Below are 18,617 nucleotides of genomic sequence, written 5' to 3' on the forward strand. Positions count from 1 at the left end.
AAAAAAAAAAAAAAAAAAGAAGGGCTAATGACCAAAAAGGAGATTTGGAGAGAGAGTAGAAGTACCTCGTCGCTGATGTTGAGTGTTTACCATGTGTCAGTCTTATGTGACAGACATCATCCTACAGATGTGGAACCTAGGGCACAGAGATGGTATAAAGCTGCTGGCAAGTAGGTGAGCTTGATCACAAGCAGTCTCACCCAGGACACCCGACTATCGTATAGCAATTTCCTCAGCGTTGAAGCATTTCATCCTGTAGGGAAGTTCCTTAAGACTCTAAGGGAAGTTCTAAGGGAGGCTTCCTAAGACTCAAGATCTAAAGGGAACAAACAACTCAGAAGCCTCAGGAAGTCCCTGAAACTTATCAGAGCACAAGGGCCCTCCTTCTTCGTGGTTATTTAAGCTTTAAGGACTGGTTAGGAAAAGAGTCTCTGAACTGTGGAGCTGCTTGTAAGTGAAGAACAGGGCTCCCATGAGTCACTGGGAGGCCTCTTAGTGATGCTACTCTCTTTTGACTCATCCCTGCTCCTAATCTGTGACCCTTCACTCATAGTCCTATAAGAACTATGAAACCCCAATAAACTCGATTCATCAAGTTGAAAAAAAAAAAGAAGGGCTAAGTCTACAATGGCAATTTAACCAATCAGACTCCCCAGAGCTCCCAGGGACTAAACCACCAACCAAAGAGTACACAGGGAGGGACCCATGGCTCTATCCACATATGTAGCAGAGGATGGCCTTATGGTGCATCATGGGGGGAGAAGCCTTTGGTCCTTTGAAGGCTTGATGCCCCAGTGTAGGGGAATGCCAAGGGTGAGGAGGTGGAAGTGGGTGGGTGGGTGGGTGGAGGAACACCCTCATAGAAGCAGGGGGAAGAGGTATGGGGGATGGGATAGGGGATTTCCAGAGGGGAAAACATGAAAGGGGATAACATTTGAAATGTAAATAAATAAAATATCCTATTAAAAAAAAAGAAAGAAATGTCATAGTGAAACCCATTACTTACATAATTTATCTATGCTAATGACAACATAATATTTTTTTAAAGGACTAAGTCTACGGACGGCTGTCCTGTCTTCTTGCTGTGGCTGCCTGGAGGCTGAGATGGCCTGCTGATGTAGTCTTCACTCCAGTGGCCGAGTAGCTTGACAAGAACTTGAAAATCCAAACTCCACCAAAAGGAGATTATTGTTTCAGGTCCCTGGTTGTCACTTGCATTCTCTGCCCTGACCCATGTAAATCAGCCGCTCGGTGTTATTTTGATCTGGGCAAATACCATATTTCCCAGGGAAAATTTGTCTAACCATTCTCCTTTGCCTGATAACCTCCTGCAAACCTGACATGTGGCTGCAAGTCTGCACACACTGTGCAATTTAGGAGCCATTATTTCATCGATGACTGACAAGTCGTAGACCAGTATTGTGGCTACTATGGTGTTGCACCAATATAAAATAGGTTGTGTTCCTCACTGGTAACTCTTCAGCAATGGTTTTTTTTTTTTTTTTTTAAAGATATGTTTTATTTTAATTAGAGTGTGCATCTATGTCTATATGTGGGTATGAGCACAGGAGTGCAGTGTCTGCAGAACCAGTGTCAAAGAGTGCGTTGGAGCCCCTGGAGCAATTGTAACCACATGGACATGGGTATTGGGACTGGAACTCAGGTCCTCTGCAAGAGAAGTACATGCTTACCCACATACATGGAGGTCTGAGGACAGCATGCAGGCAATCATCTCTCTCCTACCCCCCACAACTTTGCCAACATGTTGTTGGTATTTGTTTGTTGTTTAGTTGGTGTTTGAGATAGGGTCTCCCTGTGTATCCTTGGCGGGCTTAGAACTCACTGCTCTGCACTCAGACACCAACCGGTCTCTGCTTCCCAAATCCCACAAGTAAGAGCATGTGCCACCATGTCTGCCTGGCTCAATTTGAAAGCACAGACTTTGCTGTTTTCCTGCCATGAGATAGTACTCTGCTTCAATCCTTGCAAGCTGGAAACGACGGCTCCTCTGCATTCGTTGTATTTGCTAATAAAGCAGTAAGGACGAAAAGATGGAAATGCTAGTAATAGAAACAACATCAAACACCCTTCAGGTTTCAGTAGGACTTTGAAGTAACCAGAGATGCTAAACCCTGTTTGTTAAATCAGACATCTTAGTATTGTTTCGAATGTGATCTCTAGTCACCAAGGTGGTCTTTCTTAGATGTTGTTTCCTGTTCAGAATCACGGAAACCTGAGCGACTCAGCCTCTCTCCTCTGTGTTGTATACTGGCTTGGTCACAGCAATAAAGCAGTGATGTCTCTTTCTTATACAGCTCACTACCAGCGGAGTCTGATGGGCTAGCCAGGAATCCATGAAAGGTGAGGGAAAGACCTCCTTACTTTTGTATTTAGAAGCACCATTACTGAGCAAAGGACCTACGGCTAGACAGTCAAGGCCTCAGGAGAGAGTCTGCTACTTATGCTGCTAAATAGACAGAGACAGTATTAAACTGACTCCTAATGACTCATCATTACACCCAAAGAGCAGTGCACCTCTCAGCTCACCTCTGAGAAGTTTCTGTTTTCAGTCGATGCTTCTAACTTTCCATTTTGAACGAAGAGCATAAAACAGTTGAGTGACATAGTCAGCTGGGCTGTGTCCCTAATCTGGATTCTCACTTGGCATCGGTCTCCTACATTTACCTTCTCTCCTGTTAATATTTCATTCCACAACCATGTATGTGTTATATATGCATATACTATGCATGGATGGCAGCTCTACTGTGTCATGCACATATGTATATAACCATGTTTGCAGCTATCCTGGGCCTGTCCGGCTAACCACACCAGTGTGCATTCCCTAAGGCTATGTTCCTTAAGGCTAGCATGTCAGAAGAAGCTTTAACCCTGCTAGAACTCCATTAGCGACTGTGCGGCCTTTACCCCATGCTACCAGCTGTCATCACTGGCTCTGCTGCTGTTGTTTTAAATCCAGGATCACAGTGTGTTTAATTACCAAGTCTTAAGTTCCCGCTTAAACTGGAACCCTTGTGAAACCTCTAATGGCTGCAGGAAGTTTCAAGGAGCACAGGCCAGGTGTGTTGTAGAGTGTCCTCAGCTTGAGTCTGTTGGACTGAAGGCCTCAGGTCATGCGTGTGGCAGGTGTGTCACAGACGTGAGATGGTATAAACATGGCTGCACACATCGAGAGAGGCTGCTGGCTGGGGCCGCTATGGCTGACTTCAGCTTGCTTCCTTGGGTTGGACCTGGTTGTCTGCTTTAGGAGGGTGCCTGCTTTAGGAGGGTGCCTGCTTTAGGAGGGTGCCTGCTTTAGGAGGGTGCCTGCTTTAGGAGGGTGTCTGCAGGTTTCTCTATGGTAAACATAAAATTCTCCTCTTACTATGGGAAGGCACATTCCATGCATGCATATACATTTTTTCTACCCACATATCCATGCGAGGTTCACTTAACAAACCCAGTGTTGGAAGAGTTTGAGTTACCATGACAACGGTGGGTCCACAAGTGTTTTCCCATTGATCCTTCTATATTTATCCCCTGTCATTCTACTACAAAAAGCGTTTACTTCCATCTATCTGTTCCTCTGCCCATCCCCCAACCTAAGTGGAATTAGTGTGCATATATGGATTACTTTTCATTGATTCATTATTATAAAAATGAAACATTTTTACATCCCTACTTTCTTGGCCTCCCCCCACCTTCCTTAAAATGTTCCTAACTAACAGGACATAAAGACTACCTCATATGGGCTAACATGGGCTAGCTTATCCTAACTAACAGGACATAAACACTACCTCACATGGGCTAGCTTATCCTAACAGGATATAAAGACTACCTCACATGGGCTAGCTTTAGTTTTCATCAATGCAATCTGCAAAATTTAATTTTTTTTTTTTTTTTTTTTTTTTTTTTTTTTTTTTTTTTTTTGATTTTCGAAACAGGGTTTCTCTGTATAACCCCGGCTGTCTGGAACTCACTCTGTAGACCAGACTGGCCTCAAACTCAGAAATCCGCCTGCCTCTGCCTCCCAATGCAAAATTTAATTTTAAAAGTGTTTTCCATGTGGTTCTGTCCCCAAATAACTGATTAACTTCTGAATCAAGCAAATGCTGCTTTTATAATAATCAATTCCTTTCTATCTGTTGTGATGGATCACTGTGATTTATGTCGCTGGCTTCATGAGGAAGGCTGCTGCTAAGTGGAACCCTGAGATTAATCAGGGCCTCCCGAGGAGGTGTTGGAACCCATCGACTCTATCTTGATCCTGGTTCTTCTTAAAGAACAATATTTAGTATTGACCTATACAGTGAACTGGGCCCACAGAACAAACATGGGAGTCTTGGGTTTTTGTTTTGTGTTTTGTTTTGTTTTTTGTGTGTTAATGCTCATGTGTGTGTGTGTGTGTGTGTGTACACCATGTGTGTTGGATCCCAAAGAGGCCAAAACTCCTAGAGTTAAAGGTGGTTGTAAGCTGTCTAGTGTGGGTGCCAGGTCCTCTGCAAGAGCCGCCAGTGTTCTTAACCACTGAGCCATGTCTCCAGCCCTTACCAGTTGCTTGTGAGTTCTAAATTCAAATCAACATACGCATGCCTTTCATGACAACTGCTATTTTAGTTTTTAGAGATTAATTTTTCATAGAGTATTAAATCTAAAAGATGAAAATCCACTTAGCCTAAAAGTCTTTCTAGTTTTAAGGGAAACCAACAGGCTGTACATAGGCCCGCTGCTCTCACAGTGCCCACTGTGTTCTCAGCTACTTCAGGCAAGATCATGCTGTTGATTCAAGAATATAATTAATGTAAGTAAATGCAGACTATATACAGTTGTTATAATATTTTAGGCTTTAAAACCCTTAATTCTGAGCACTACTCTAAGTTTTCATTTCTATTTAAGAACATCACCAGTGGATCATAGAGTGTTTTGAAAGCTTGGGCCTTAATTTTAAATGTGACCATCATGGTATAACTTTTCCTTGGTTGGTAAAGATCTCGAGTTCATTGAGAGCTGACTCTGCCCAGATATGAACCTAAAGTTGCCTTGTGCTGATCCTGGAGTGATACTAAGTTTTACTTGAATTGTTTAAAATTTTGGATCCACTGTAAACTGACAGGCGGTCTACCAGACATGGCTTAGATATAAACTGTACCTGAGACCTCACTGTTCAAGGTCAACAGTCAATTTTGTCTCTAGGTCGCTCATGATGGTTAATCTTTTTTAAAAATAACTTTGTGTGCTATGGTATGTGCATGCATGTGTGTGTGCATTTGTGTGTGCATGTGCATGTATGTGTGCATGTGTTTTGCCTACCTACATTTGCATGCATCACATGCATGCCTGGTACCTGTGGAGTTTAGAAGAGAGCTATATATCCCCTGGACCTAGAGTTCTAGATGACCAGGAGCCACCTGATGTGAGTGCAGGAACCAAAGTTGGGCTCTCTGCAAGAGCAACAATTGTTTTAAACCAGCCTTGTGATAGTTAATCTTGATGGTCAACTTGATCAGGTCTGGAATCAACTAAGAGAGATAAACCTCTGGGCAGGCCTTGGAGATATCTGGGAAAAGACAACCAACTGAGCAGAGCCTCCTTCAGAGCAGACAGCACCCTCTGCAGCAGCAACCCAGACACAAAGAGTCTGAGGGGAAGCCTCGCCACAGGGGAAGCCTCGCCACAGGGGAAGCCTGCCTTCTTGTCTCTGCTTCTTGGCGATGGGTGTTTCTTCCCTGCTGTTGCCTTCCTTGCTTGCTGACAGCAGAGCTCATTTCTTCTGGCTCGAATATGGACCGAGGACCTTTTCAAGACTCTTCCAGGCCTTTAGCACCAGACCGAGATAGTAGAGTATGGATGGAGAAGCCGCTGGGTTCTCAGTCTCTCTGGCATGTTGGTCAACACTGCTGACTGGTCCATCCTCTACAGCCGAAGCCAATCTAATACCCGCCCTCTCTTTATACTATATCTTCATCCCATTGTTTCTGTGCCTCTAGAGAAGCCTACTAAAACATAACAAAGGGTGGGTTTACCATGAGTTTAGATGCTCTGGCAATGTCAAAAGCCGAACCCCCTAGATGCCTATTATGGACTGTCGGTACTGTATGGCTTGGTTGTACGGGAAGTTTTCAGCGATTGCTGTGTAGTTTACACTCCATCTTTATAACTGTCCTCTGATAAAAAACACCTGTCCTTGTCCCTATTTTACAGAAATAGAAAGCACGCATAGTGAAAAAGTACAAGTTAGTAGGCAGAGCTCAGATTCAAACCCAGGCATCCAACACATAGGTGTGTGTGTGTGTGTGTGTGTGTGTGTGTGTGTGTGTGTGTGTGTGTGCAATCTGGAGCCAGGAAGCCTGACTCTAGCCAATGTTCCTCATGTATTTGCTTTATTTTCAGTGTGGAGTAAGTTCAGCCAAACACATGAGGTCAGGCCTCCTTCTTCAGCTTACCAGGCACCCTCGTCCACACCTATCTAAGAGGAAAAGAGACGCTCTTCCTATGTGAGACACCACAAGCTACCCCGTAATGTTACCACATTAAGGGGTAGCCTGGGATAATAGACTACTAGTTTTGAGGTCAGTAACAGATCTGGGTACAAATTCTATCTCTGCCACTCTAGTGACACAGGATGACAGAAGAATTTACTGCGGAGAGTGGGAGGTTTTCAAAAACTGCCAGCCAAGGCCCCAGGGTCATGATCTGGGATTGTCCTTGAAAGGATGGGGTACGGTCACCTTGTGGCCATATAACTTAGCCACACGTTTAAGTCTTAGGACCTTCCCAGCTTCTTCATCTGTAGAATGGATCCAGTTCTTGCCCTTAAATATTTGTCTTTGGTTGGATGACTGGACTAAGAGCTCCCAGGGAAACATAGAAGAGAATCCACAGGCAAACGCATTACCCTGGGGCCTTGGCACTTCCAGATTCGGTTTGTGAAACTTCCCACTCTCCATAGTAAATTTCTCTGTCATCCTGTGTCACTAGAGTGACAGAGGTAGAATTCATACCCAGAGCTGTTACCATAGGCTACCCCTTAAACCCCAGACGTATAGAGGTCAGTCATTGCTGGTCATTCAGCAAACATTTGTCATCCTGTGTTCTGGGGACAGACACACATGACTGATGAAAGTATCAAGGCCCAGCCATTCACCCATCAGGACAATTCTTGTATATAATTTTAGCTTTCAGTTCTGACTGTGTGTGTGTGTGTGTGTGTGTGTGTGTGTGTGTGTGTAGAGATTATCTGGGTAAGTCTCCAGTTCAGTATCCCCCTCATGGGTCTTCTCTCTTGGTTCTACATGTGTAGATCCCAAGGGGCACCTCTGCCTATACCAATAAGCATCCAGAACATTAAAGTCCATCTTAGTTTTCCACCCACAAGCCAATCTGCAACCTGAACCCAAACGCCTGGTGGTCGGGGAGGATTTTTATAAGAATATTATATGCATCTATATATTTATTCCTACATCCTAGAAGATGAGTGGGTGGAAACTGCGCACATGGATGTGATTGACTTATGGGTTGAAGTCTTAGGCTAATAGGGTTAGCATGCCCTTTACAATACATACACCACCTCAGGTAGGGCCAAGACAGACCTCGGCTTCTCAAGTACCAAGAGCTGCAAATGCCCCAGGCTGCAGATGAGCCTAGAGCAGCCCAGCATTTTAAGGACTTGGTAGGAATGTTTTCCAGTGGTGGAGTGTGTGTGTGCGTGTGTGTGCGTGTGTGTGTGTGTGTGTGTGTGTGTGTGTGTGTTTGTGTGATGATTCACCTCCGCTGCACTTGGGGAGGTTTGTCAAGGAGGCCACAGTGCTCAAGCTGACATTCCCATAGGTAATGGCGAGAACTTCTTTGCTAACTCAGCAAAGTATTGTAAAGTATTGCACATTAAAGGCACAGAAAACATGAAAGGCCCAAGGAGCACTATTCTAAACACTACCCAGTCCAACCGCCCTCCAGCACCCTTGGTAGGTGGGAGGGCTATTTATGTACCCTAGTCACACTCCCCTTTTAAAGTGTGTGTTGGATTCTCTAGAAATGGAGTTACAGATGGTGGTGGGATGCCCTGAGGATGCTGGGAGTTGAACCTGGGTCCTCTGGAAGAGCAGCCAGTGCCGTCTCACTAGCCCCTAAAAGGTGTATCTCACCCAGTGGTCATCAGCTTTAGCTTCCAGCAATAAGGGCCACCGAGACTTTGCATACGACAGCTTAATTCCATTTTTGAATTTGGTGTAAGGGGAATCGTAAACCTCTTGGGTCAGACCTCTTTGAAACACGACGGTGGTTACAGAATTCTCTGTTGTGCCTGTACCTTGTTTGCATTGCTGTGTCCCACCACCTGCTCCTGCTCCTGAGGATTTCAGTTGCTTTCAGGCTAAAATACCCAGAATTATGTTCCCCATGACATCTCTGATACTGCGCGTAGTATCGAGTATGTGCACACTGGGGGGGGGGGGCGGCAGGGAGCAGAGAACAGATTTTGGGACCTACACTGGAGCAAATGTCATCAAGATGTTTTTCTAAAGAGGTTTTTGTGTGCTATGTGCATGTGCACATGCGTGTGGAGGCCAGGGGTCGTCGTTCAGGGGTTGGAGCTCTCCTTTCACCTGGTAGGATTCGGGAAGTCCGTTCAAGCTGTCAGGCCTGGAGGCAGGAGCCATTACCCTTTGAGCCATGTCACTGGGTCAAAGTTGGCTTTTTTGATAAATAACTTCAAGTGGTATAAGAGTGTTCCTGCTGCTTCGTCGGTACTAAACTGCTGATAGTCCTATTTTTTTGCCCAGCTGCCAACTATGGTGTTAATCGTTTTCTTTCTTGGTAACCAGCAGGAGCGGGTCCTTTCCCAGGTGCTGGCCACTGGGATGTTCTCTCACTGAAGCACCTGTCCCAGCCTCTTGCGCACCTCTGGGTGGACCCGAAGGTTTTCCAAAAGAGCCTTAGGGTTTTTAAGACTCTATGGCACCAGCTGAGGCGGGCTTTTGTTTGTATGATTGATTGTTTTCTGAATTGAAATAAAGCTAAAGCTTCCTAGATAAGATCACCAATCTCCACAGTTTGGTTTGGTTTGGTTCTCGTAGATCTAAGCCACAAATCTCAATTCTCACAAGTTTCCAGACGAAGTTGCTGGCCTAGGTTGCCCACGCTCAGAACCAACATTCGACAGTGCTTTAAATGGAACAGCAGTTCCTGTTAGTGTGAGGGAAAAGTGACCTTTAAAAAAAACCAAACCCCAAACTGTATCCATCTGATGTTTGTTCAAGCCTGGGGTGTAAGCTAATGTTCCTCCTCTAGAAAGGAGAGTTACCTGACAGCTTCAGCAGCTCCACCAGCAACTGTTTCAGGCTGTCTGCAGCCCACGCCTCCATGTAGACTATCTGGTACACTCAAGGAGCCAAAAGAAACAGGTGGTGGTGGCAGGCACCTTTTGATCTCACAAAAGCTCGCTGGCTTTCACCAGCAAGGACATGAGTCAGTTCATAATCCCTCAAAGAATAAACAGATCTTTGAATGGGGATGAAAACTGTCATTTATTTCAATTGAATTTGGTTTGTCCTGTGATGGTGTAAAAATAGAAATGAAATAGGAACACATTTGTATGACAGCTTTTAATCTCTAAAAGACCAAATAAACATAAACATATATACATTAAGACATTTCTAAATATTCAAACAGACCTTAATATTGTCAACATTGCATCTCAGTCTCTTGAAATATAAACAGTGACTACCAATAAAGGATGAATGTACATCATTTACTGGACTAAACATTATTACATTCATTACAGACTTCTGAATACCAAGAGTCAAACAGTCACTGTGCCCCACGTGGTTCTTGGTGGTTTGGTGTATGTGTGCTTTTTGAGGTTCCATTTTATAAAACAGGCTTTGTCGTGTTAATCAGTCTAAAAACCTGATATATATGTTGTTGATATACACACATATGCACCTAAGTGAGTGTGTCTATATGTTAACATAGGTAACCTGAGGATGGTTTATTGTGACAGGCCATCCAGACTCCCCTTTAAATTATGACAGTAAAACCTTTAGAAACTTGAACTTGACCTTTGCCACCACCCAGAAAAATTTAGTTACACAAAATACATCAGGTCCTAGGAAGTGTTGTGGTTTGTTGACTGACTAATGAGAAGGTCCTTAAGACCTGCCATTAGTGGTCAGAGCTAAACTAATCTGGATGGGCTCTAGAAAGTGAAGCTTGTGCACAGTATCCTGAGAACATTCAGCTGATGACTGTAACAATTTTCAGGTTTTCACCAGCTGGAGAGAGCTTTTGGTGTCGATTTGGAAGGATTTCACGAAGGCTTGCAGCCAATAGGAGCTTTACCTTCTGTAAACCAGAACCCAAATAAGATTAATATTGTGAATCGGAGAGTCACTGTCCAGGGGAAGTGTCATGATGCCCAGTTTATCAGTGCACGAGCAGCCCAAAGGGGCTCACACAGATGGAAGGGGGAGGGGCTCCTAACCTCCACCCAGCCTCCCATTCTGAGAAAGCAGAAGTTGATTTCCCAACATGAATGTCTTCCATACATTAGACATATGTCTTTGTTATATGTATAGGTGGTGGGATAATCTCTCTCCAGCAAAGTTAAATTATATGGGTTTTTGTTTTTGTTGTTGTTTCTGTTCTCTTTTAACCAGAGGTCTTTGTAGGGAAGTAATGAGTCCTAGCTAAGTCAAAGCAGGGAGACAAACTGGCAACTGCACACAGTCTTCAAGTAAACAGAGTCCCTGACACACCTGGAGAGAGTATTTTTAAGGCAAGAGGACGCAGCAGCCCACGGTGACAGCTTATAAAATGAGCGGGCTTCGGCCCTCAAGTCTTTAAGGCACAAAACCTGGTAGACATCTGTTATCGGTGGCCTGCACCTCAGAACTGGATTTGTAAAGAACAGCAGGAACTTTTAAATAAAACAACAGGCCATTTTGTTGGAACCTGAAATCACAGAGTACAGTCGGAGGGGAAAATCCAAAGACACCAGCCTCTTGTCTGTGAAGGGTTTGTTGCAGAAGGAAAACCTGGTGTGCTGTAGTCTATGAAGTGCACCTTCAAGACAGACTTGACAACGTCCTGGTGGTTACAATGCTGTTTCAAATATTGTTAAGGCCGAGGGCTGTCCATTGGAGGTATTCATACCCACGGGGCTGGTGAATGTAATATCTGGGTAATTCCGTCTGAAGTACACCTGTGGGAAGAGGCAAACCCAGGACATGAGTACACTTTCAAGCCTTCCTCTTGGAAATCTCAGCACCCACTGAGGCGCAATTAGGAGCCCAGGCAAGCACACACTGCTAAACGTCGACCAAACCCTCTCAGCACGGCAGGGCCGAATGCCCAACGACATGGAGGAGATCCACTTTAGTCCTGATCACTTTGATTCACAGATACGCTTTATCATGCCATTAAACTGATAAGCTAAATCATTTCACTGACTCAAAACCCAGAGATAAATTAAAAACAGGGGTGGGGGTGGGGGAGAAGGATGACAAAGAGGCCAGGCGATCGGGCATCTGTACTGAAGTTTCTCATTTTCGAGCATAAAATGAGCACAATAGACTTGGATGCTAATATCAGGTTGTAATCCCTATATATTACAAACTCTGATTGACAAGCATTGAAACTCTGGCCTCTATGTATGAAATATCCTGGCACTTAATTTGTGCAGCAAGGCCGTCGGGGGGCCTATAGAACCGCGATCTGTGGATAGCGGACCACGATAATGAAAAGAGAAGCAAATGCTGTAACAATAACCCAACCAGGCGACTTCTCTCAAATGGAAGATGATACCAAATAATAGGACAGCTCTTTGCCAAGCCTTTGAATTCCTGAATTCTGCCAATTCCAAGCTGCAATAGAAGAGATTCAGGTTCTCTGATAAACGTGTAATCAGAACATAAAGGACATGAAATGCTGTCAGGTTTCTCTGTTCCGCAATCATCAGTTTTTAGCGGCTGTATCATATCTGGATTCCTTGACAGATGTGTATTACAAAATGAAATAATGTCGGGACTTGTGAGCTCTTATCTCCAAATGTGTTTGCGTGAAAAAGGCCTTCAAATGTAATTTTTTTTTCCCTTCAAAGGAGAATGTGAAAAGTTTTGTTTGAGTCTTTAAAACAGAAAATGTAGTATCTCTCTGAGCTGACACACATCAGGAGCTGGGTCTCACGATGCAGGATCCACTTTACAAACCCCCAGCTGTGGATTTATACTCGGAAGTGCCGTCCACAAAGTTATCAATGGGAATGTTGGGCTCCCCAGGCATTGAGGCCACTGATGCCTACTTCCTTACCAAATGTGTCTCCCTTGGGTAGCCTGCAAACTTCTCCCGCAACACCACAACATGGGAGATTCCATTTATGAAGGGAATGTCGCTTAAGAAGAAAGATCCAGCTGCAACACACCTCAAGACTATTTCCATGGCACATGCTTTCAAACACAGAAAGAACTTGTTCTTTTTGGCGTGTCTGTGTATTCAAATTTCCCATAGCCTCCACCTACAGACTCTATATTTCCCACAGGACTAGTCATGACTACCTGTAACTCCAGTTCCAGAGGACCTGATGCCCTCTTCTGGGCTTGGTGGGCATTGCATTCACATGATGCTTACACATACATGCAGGCAATACACCCACGAATGTTAACTAAAAAGGTCTGGATTTTCCAGTCGGAGACACTTTGCTGAGAACCATTTTGGTTGTGTAAAATCCCTGACTTGAATTTTTCCTACCATGTTTATAACACATTCTGGATAATGGCATGGTTGAGACCGAGTATCTTATCTTAAATTTAATTTAAAATGTTTTAATTTTGGGGAGACAGGGTTTCAAGTATCTCAGGCTGGCCTTGAACTATTTATCATAGACCTGAGGATGACCTTGAACTCTCAATACCTGCCTCCACCTCCAAATGTTGGGATAATAGCACGTGTCACCATCACTATGTCTGTTAAAAACAGAGAACAATGTGGTGCTGGGAATTGAATCCAGAGATTCATGAATGCCAGGCAAGACATGCTACCAATTGTAGACTCCCAGCCTCCCAGCATCTACATGAGATCAAGACAAAAGATGGCTGACATTCTCTATCGGGCCTTCAAGCTGCAGGCTGAGCCTAGGCTCAAGGGACCAGTCTTCCGTCTTTCTCCTGTATACCCAGCTGATATGGAACATCTACTTAGCCTCCCTCCACACTGTCTGCCTCATCTGTAAAAACGAGATAACAAAGACTTACCTCATAGGAACTAATTAATGGCTACAAACTGCAGGCTGACAACATGCGGAGCTAAGTGCTGGGTGTGTTAGTGACGGCTGCTCGGGGAAGCAACCCCTCAGTGCGTGGAAAGCACCTTAAGGGAACCGTGAAAACAGTTCGGCTTTGCTTCCCTTTTGTGGGCCTTCTGATATGATCTTTGCAGAATCCCAGGCCTGTTGTTGAGACATTGTTAACGGAGTTAATTTGGTAGTCTGGGAGGCAGGAAGACAGAGGCAGGCTAGGAGATGCCTGGGGCTTTGGGTACCAGGGCCTGCTGGCTATGACTCTGAAACCTTAGCTGGGTTCAGCTTCTTCCTGTGGCAGATGGTAACGATGCCTCACCAGGATGTGGGGAAAGGAGACAGAGAGACCCTGCCACCACAGACTCACCCGCTCGGGTCTGGGGGGAATCATCTTTGGCTGCTCTTCCTTCCCTTTGCTTAGTTTCTTTTCACAGAGTTTCTCTGAAGGGGGCTGAAGCCAAGGTCAGCCATTCCCTAGCCCATCAGGTACCATGTGGCAACAGAGCATTCTATATCACAAGGAAACAAAACTTTTTCCTCGTGGACAGAGGAGGACAGTGGCTTTTATTTACACTGCATTGGTAACATACCACTTGGCGTGCTGAAAGCTGGCTCCAGATTGCCAGTTTAGCCTCACTCACAGTGATTCTCAAGACCTCCTGCACGTCAGCCATAAGGCAGATCTAGTCAGATCCCACCACTGGGATTACTGTCAACACCAGAGACTTAGTCCTGCTCTTCAGATTATTGAGCAGTGAATTATCAAACTCTTACTCTTTTAGAAATCACCTTAAACTATCTAAGATAAAGAGAAATAGAGTTTATAGACTCCCATCTGGAACAATGTCCAATCCACAACCAACCTACAGCCATGTGATTGGGAAAAACCCATTTTATTCAGAAGTAAAAAGTGGTAACAATAATGAAAAGAGAGGTCTGTAGATAGATATGTGAAAGGAAGGACGGATCAAGACAAAGTGAAAATGTGGAATGCTCACACATTCTTAGCCTGTAGTAGCCAACACAACTCTTTTATAAACACATAACCCATTAACTTATCAGTTTAAAAATTGGTTTTACTTATTCATGTGTCAGGGTGCGTCTGTGTGATTAGGAACGCCTATAGAGTGTGCACACGATGCCTAACTGGGACACCTGGCTTGTTAAATGAGTTCTGGAATCCAAACACTCACCCTCATGACTGAGGAGCAAATGCTCTTAATTAATGAGCCACCTCCCAGCCCCTACAACAAAGGGCTGGCACGGCAGTAAAAGCGAGCCTAGGCTTTAGTTGTGAATAAAGGACTGGCAGGATACTAGAACATGGTTTCTTGTTCTGTTGTCTTTAATAGATACTTAAGATGTTACATAACCCCGAGCGATTTTATTCTGTCTATATTGTTGAGAAATCTGAGAAATACATAAAGGAATGAAGGTCAAAAACCACACCTGTATTGTGGAATCTAGAGTTACAGCTGTTTGATAGTAAGTCTCTTAAACCAGACCACAGTTACCCGAGGCACCTTCGTGTGCATGTCGGAAAGCTCCCAGGCAACCCGAGTGTCTTAAGGCTTTTCTACTCCACACACTAGGCCACAGCTTAAGGTGTCATCAATTCTGGGTACATCCTGCTTGCACATTTATCTTCTCCAGAAGGTAGGAGAAGAAAAACAAAGGTTTCTTTGGACCTAAAACTCAACAAAGGTTTATGGAGATTGGCAAGAGCAAGAAATAATAGTTCTCTTCACGAATTCTGAAGGAAAAGAACAGGAGCCACCTGGATGTCTCTCTGGTAGACCTTTTTATAACAAACATATTCCATTTTCACCTTAACTGAACTTCCTGGATGTATCCCAACATTACCTGCATTGCGATGTGTTAAGCATCAATGGGAAAGCAATGTAATGGGTCTGCCGTCAGGGCTTACTCCCTCTTGAGCACGCCTGCTTGCACTTGCACATGCGCACATACCTTCCCCGTGCCCCTGCCAAGTCCTGGTAGACCTGACTACAACCCTGCACGTGTTGAAGCTTTGTCTCCCGAGGCTTATAATTGAAAAAGGCACACAGTGCTTTTTTTTTTTTTTTTTTTTTTTTTTTTTTTTTTTTTTACCAGACCCCTAGTGCCAAATGGCGAGGAGGGAATGGGTGAGGCACACTGTAATTAAGGCTGCCGGGCCAACTCACCTGTTTTGCTGTTTCAGTGAGGGCAGCAGCTTCGCCCTTGCCCAGCTGCTGAACCATTTTGTAAAAGAGGCTCTCTGGGTTCTGCAGCAAAACATACGGCTCATCATATTCTCTCAGTCTTCCTGAATCCAAAACCTGGGGATCAGCAGAAAAAAACCCCACTGAGACACACAATGTCTTGTAGCAATATATTATCACCCAGACAATGCTTCGGGAAGGGGCGGGGCCGGGGAGAATACAGAGTATCTATTTGGGTGGTAGCCTGGAGGATCCTTGAAAGGTCTGATTACCCCAAGCTACAGGCAAACAAAGGCCAGCCTGACCTTTTATTATTTTAATGTTACAGGGAAGTTAGAAAAATGAAAGTTCTAGACGATTATTATGGGGTGCGCGGCAGTCTATGTTCTATGCATTCTGCCAAGGCTGCTAGGGGAGTCTGCGAGTGCTTTTAGAACCTCGGACTCTGAGCTTTGAGGGGTGCGCATATGCACATGCAGAGCCAGGAGATCTACAGACTGAAGAAATCCAACCTGTTTATTTAGAACATGGGTCATGTCAGAAGAGCCAAGCCACCTGAGAGTAGATCACCAAGCCGGATTGATAGGATCTGAAAAGTCGCTGAGAGAAGTGCTTCCGGAGAGGGAGGGGTGGGGGTGGGGGCGCAGCAGCTAAGTCTGATGAATTCCCTTCTACAGTCAACCCTGGGTAAACTACAGACAAGCAGCTCCAGCATGCTGTGCACAGAAGAAAAATGCTAGAAATCCCATTTCTCTCTGGACAAGACTAAGGAAGGAATGAGGCACTGAGCTCAGATTCTTAATCCCAGCACTTGGGAGGCAGAGGCAGGAGGATTTCTGAGTTTGAGGCCAGCCAGGTCTACAAAGTGAGTTCTAGGACAGCCAGGGCTACACAGAGAAACCCTGTCTGAAAAAAAAAATAATTCTGATGACCTCAAGTTGGCACTACGGGGCAGCCTGGTCTGAAGGGAACAGGGCTGAGTATCTGCCCTTTCTGGTTTTCTCTCCCTCTAGCTGCCAGTTGATGGCTCATTGATCTACTCTGGGGATGGAGAGGTGGAGGGAGGCGCTCAGCACGGAGCATTTTCACTTGTTAGTGGCTTTGGTTAATGGTTTCAGACAGAAGAGAGAGTTGGAGACAATCGGCCTAAGTGACGCACCTAGGGACATGGCTCCCAGGTAGGTGGTGCCTACTCTGTTCTTCACTGGGCTGTGTTTAGAGTAAATCCATCTCGAGAGAATCCGCTCAAACTCTATGCAGGGTTGGGGTTGTTTTCCCGTATCTAGATATTACAGTTCATTTGGCCCATGGTATTTAATCGGAAACATTTATAGAGTCTCCTAAAGGGCATTTTTCTTGTTAATCTTTTGTTTACTACTGTGAATTGCTGCTAAGGGCAGCTTTTTCAAAAGAGTTCAAGAATAATTGAATCTGTCACATCCACATAATAATTAAGATGTCCTATAATTTGGCATGCCAATTTAGATGCCCCGAATGTGTAATTTTACTTAAGCATTGCATTACAGGGCATAGCCACTCCTCCTGACGTTAACGAAGGGCGAAATCACAATTTTGAAATGCAGGTCTCTCCTTTGCTAAAGGCTAGGTAAATGAGTCAACTTACTTTATAAAATGATGAGCTTTCTATTCTGCAAAAGCAAAAAGTAAACTTAAAATCACCCTTTGGAGGTAGGCCCCGAGTTCCCTGACTGTAACAGACTGGCTGAATTCAGGATTTATTCATCTTATTTATATGAGTACACTGTCACTTTCTTCAGACACACCAGGAAAGGGCATCAGATCTCATTATAGATGGTTGTGAGCCACCATGTGGTTGCTGGGAATTGAACTCAGGACCTCTGGAAGAGCAGTCAGCGCTCTTAACCACTGAGTCATCTCTCCAGCCTCACTGCCTGAGTTTGTAACAGCTGCTCTTTTGTGCCCATCTAAGTTCCTACTGAATGTATGAGAATGTGAGATGGGTCTTTCCCCTTCCCACACAGTGTCTGAAACATACAAATGACTTCAGAGTGGCAGACCTCAACAGTGACCATCATTTCTAAAGGCACACTCAGAAAACACTCTAAGAAGGCAGGGGAGCTTATAACAGAAGTGCCGGAAAGACCACTGATACAAAATACTTCCTGCCTTCGCAGTATCAACAACTTAATAATTTGTACTTCAGTTTGTTGAGAAGTTTAGTGATTTAAAAATATTTATTTATTTTCTTAGGTACATGCATATGTATGTGTGTGTATAGGTGTTATGTGTCCCTGTGTATATGTGTGTGTGTGTGTGTCTGTGTGTATATGTTTATCCCTGTGTGTGTCCGTGTATGTGAGTGTGTGTGTGTACACACGTGCATTTGCAATTGTCCACATTGGTCAGAGGCTGAATCTCCTGAGAGCTGAAGTAGCCAGTGGTTGTGGATGACGGCACGTTGGTGCTGGGAATCAAGCTCAGGTTCCCTGTAAGGCCTGAATATGCTCTTAACCACTGATCCATGGCTTCAGCCCAGTTGGAGAGTTTTTACTTGGAGGCGTAGGACTGAATTGTGATAATTACTTATTTTGCTGGTAGAGAGTTAACTCAGGCGTCATTCAACCAAAGTGACCCCCGGCAAGGAAGAGACACATCCCTAGCCCTAGAACTTTTGAACAATTTGCATAATGACACTTTGAGAATGTAGACTACGACAGACTTTTTAAATGTGGTGTTGACATGTTTTATCACAGTGCTGGAGTTTCTAGTAACACAACACACACACACACACACACACAGTATTTAAAAAGGAACCAGGATGTTGTCACCCCAAATAAATGAATGAACTAAGAGCTGGAGGTGGCATGTCCTGATACTTAAGTGCCATGTAGCAAAAACATGGTCCAATGAGATTAATGACAAAAGAGAAATCTTTGCAAGGGATAGTTTTATTGTGTTTTTAAAAGGCAAGAGTCCTGCCTAGAGAGATGGCTCAGTGATTAAGAGCACAGGTTACCTTGCCAGTGGACTCTAGGTAATTCCCAGCACACACGTGACCACACACACTAGCTATAACTCCAGCCCAGTGGCTCCACTGCCCTCTTCTGGCCTCCACAGGCAATAGGAGCATACATATAAAACAAGGA

At 44.5% G+C, this 18,617-nt stretch overlaps 1 protein-coding gene across 1 annotated transcript in view; it reads right to left on the reverse strand.

Annotated features, from left to right (window-relative positions):
* Positions 1-9,499: 9,499 nt before the first annotated feature.
* Abcc4 (ATP binding cassette subfamily C member 4) overlaps positions 9,500-18,617 on the reverse strand; it is a 230,203-nt gene continuing 221,085 nt past the window's right edge. Inside the window, exons 30-31 of the mRNA XM_031361046.1 lie at positions 15,472-15,606; positions 9,500-11,194 (exon numbers count right to left, since the gene is read on the reverse strand). Of these exons, the coding sequence (XP_031216906.1) occupies positions 11,087-11,194; positions 15,472-15,606 (243 nt within the window). The 3' untranslated portion in view covers positions 9,500-11,086. The remainder of the gene's footprint in view (positions 11,195-15,471; positions 15,607-18,617) is intronic.

Source organism: Mastomys coucha, unplaced genomic scaffold (genome assembly GCF_008632895.1).
Source record: "Mastomys coucha isolate ucsf_1 unplaced genomic scaffold, UCSF_Mcou_1 pScaffold9, whole genome shotgun sequence".
Classification (NCBI taxonomy): domain Eukaryota; kingdom Metazoa; phylum Chordata; class Mammalia; order Rodentia; family Muridae; genus Mastomys; species Mastomys coucha.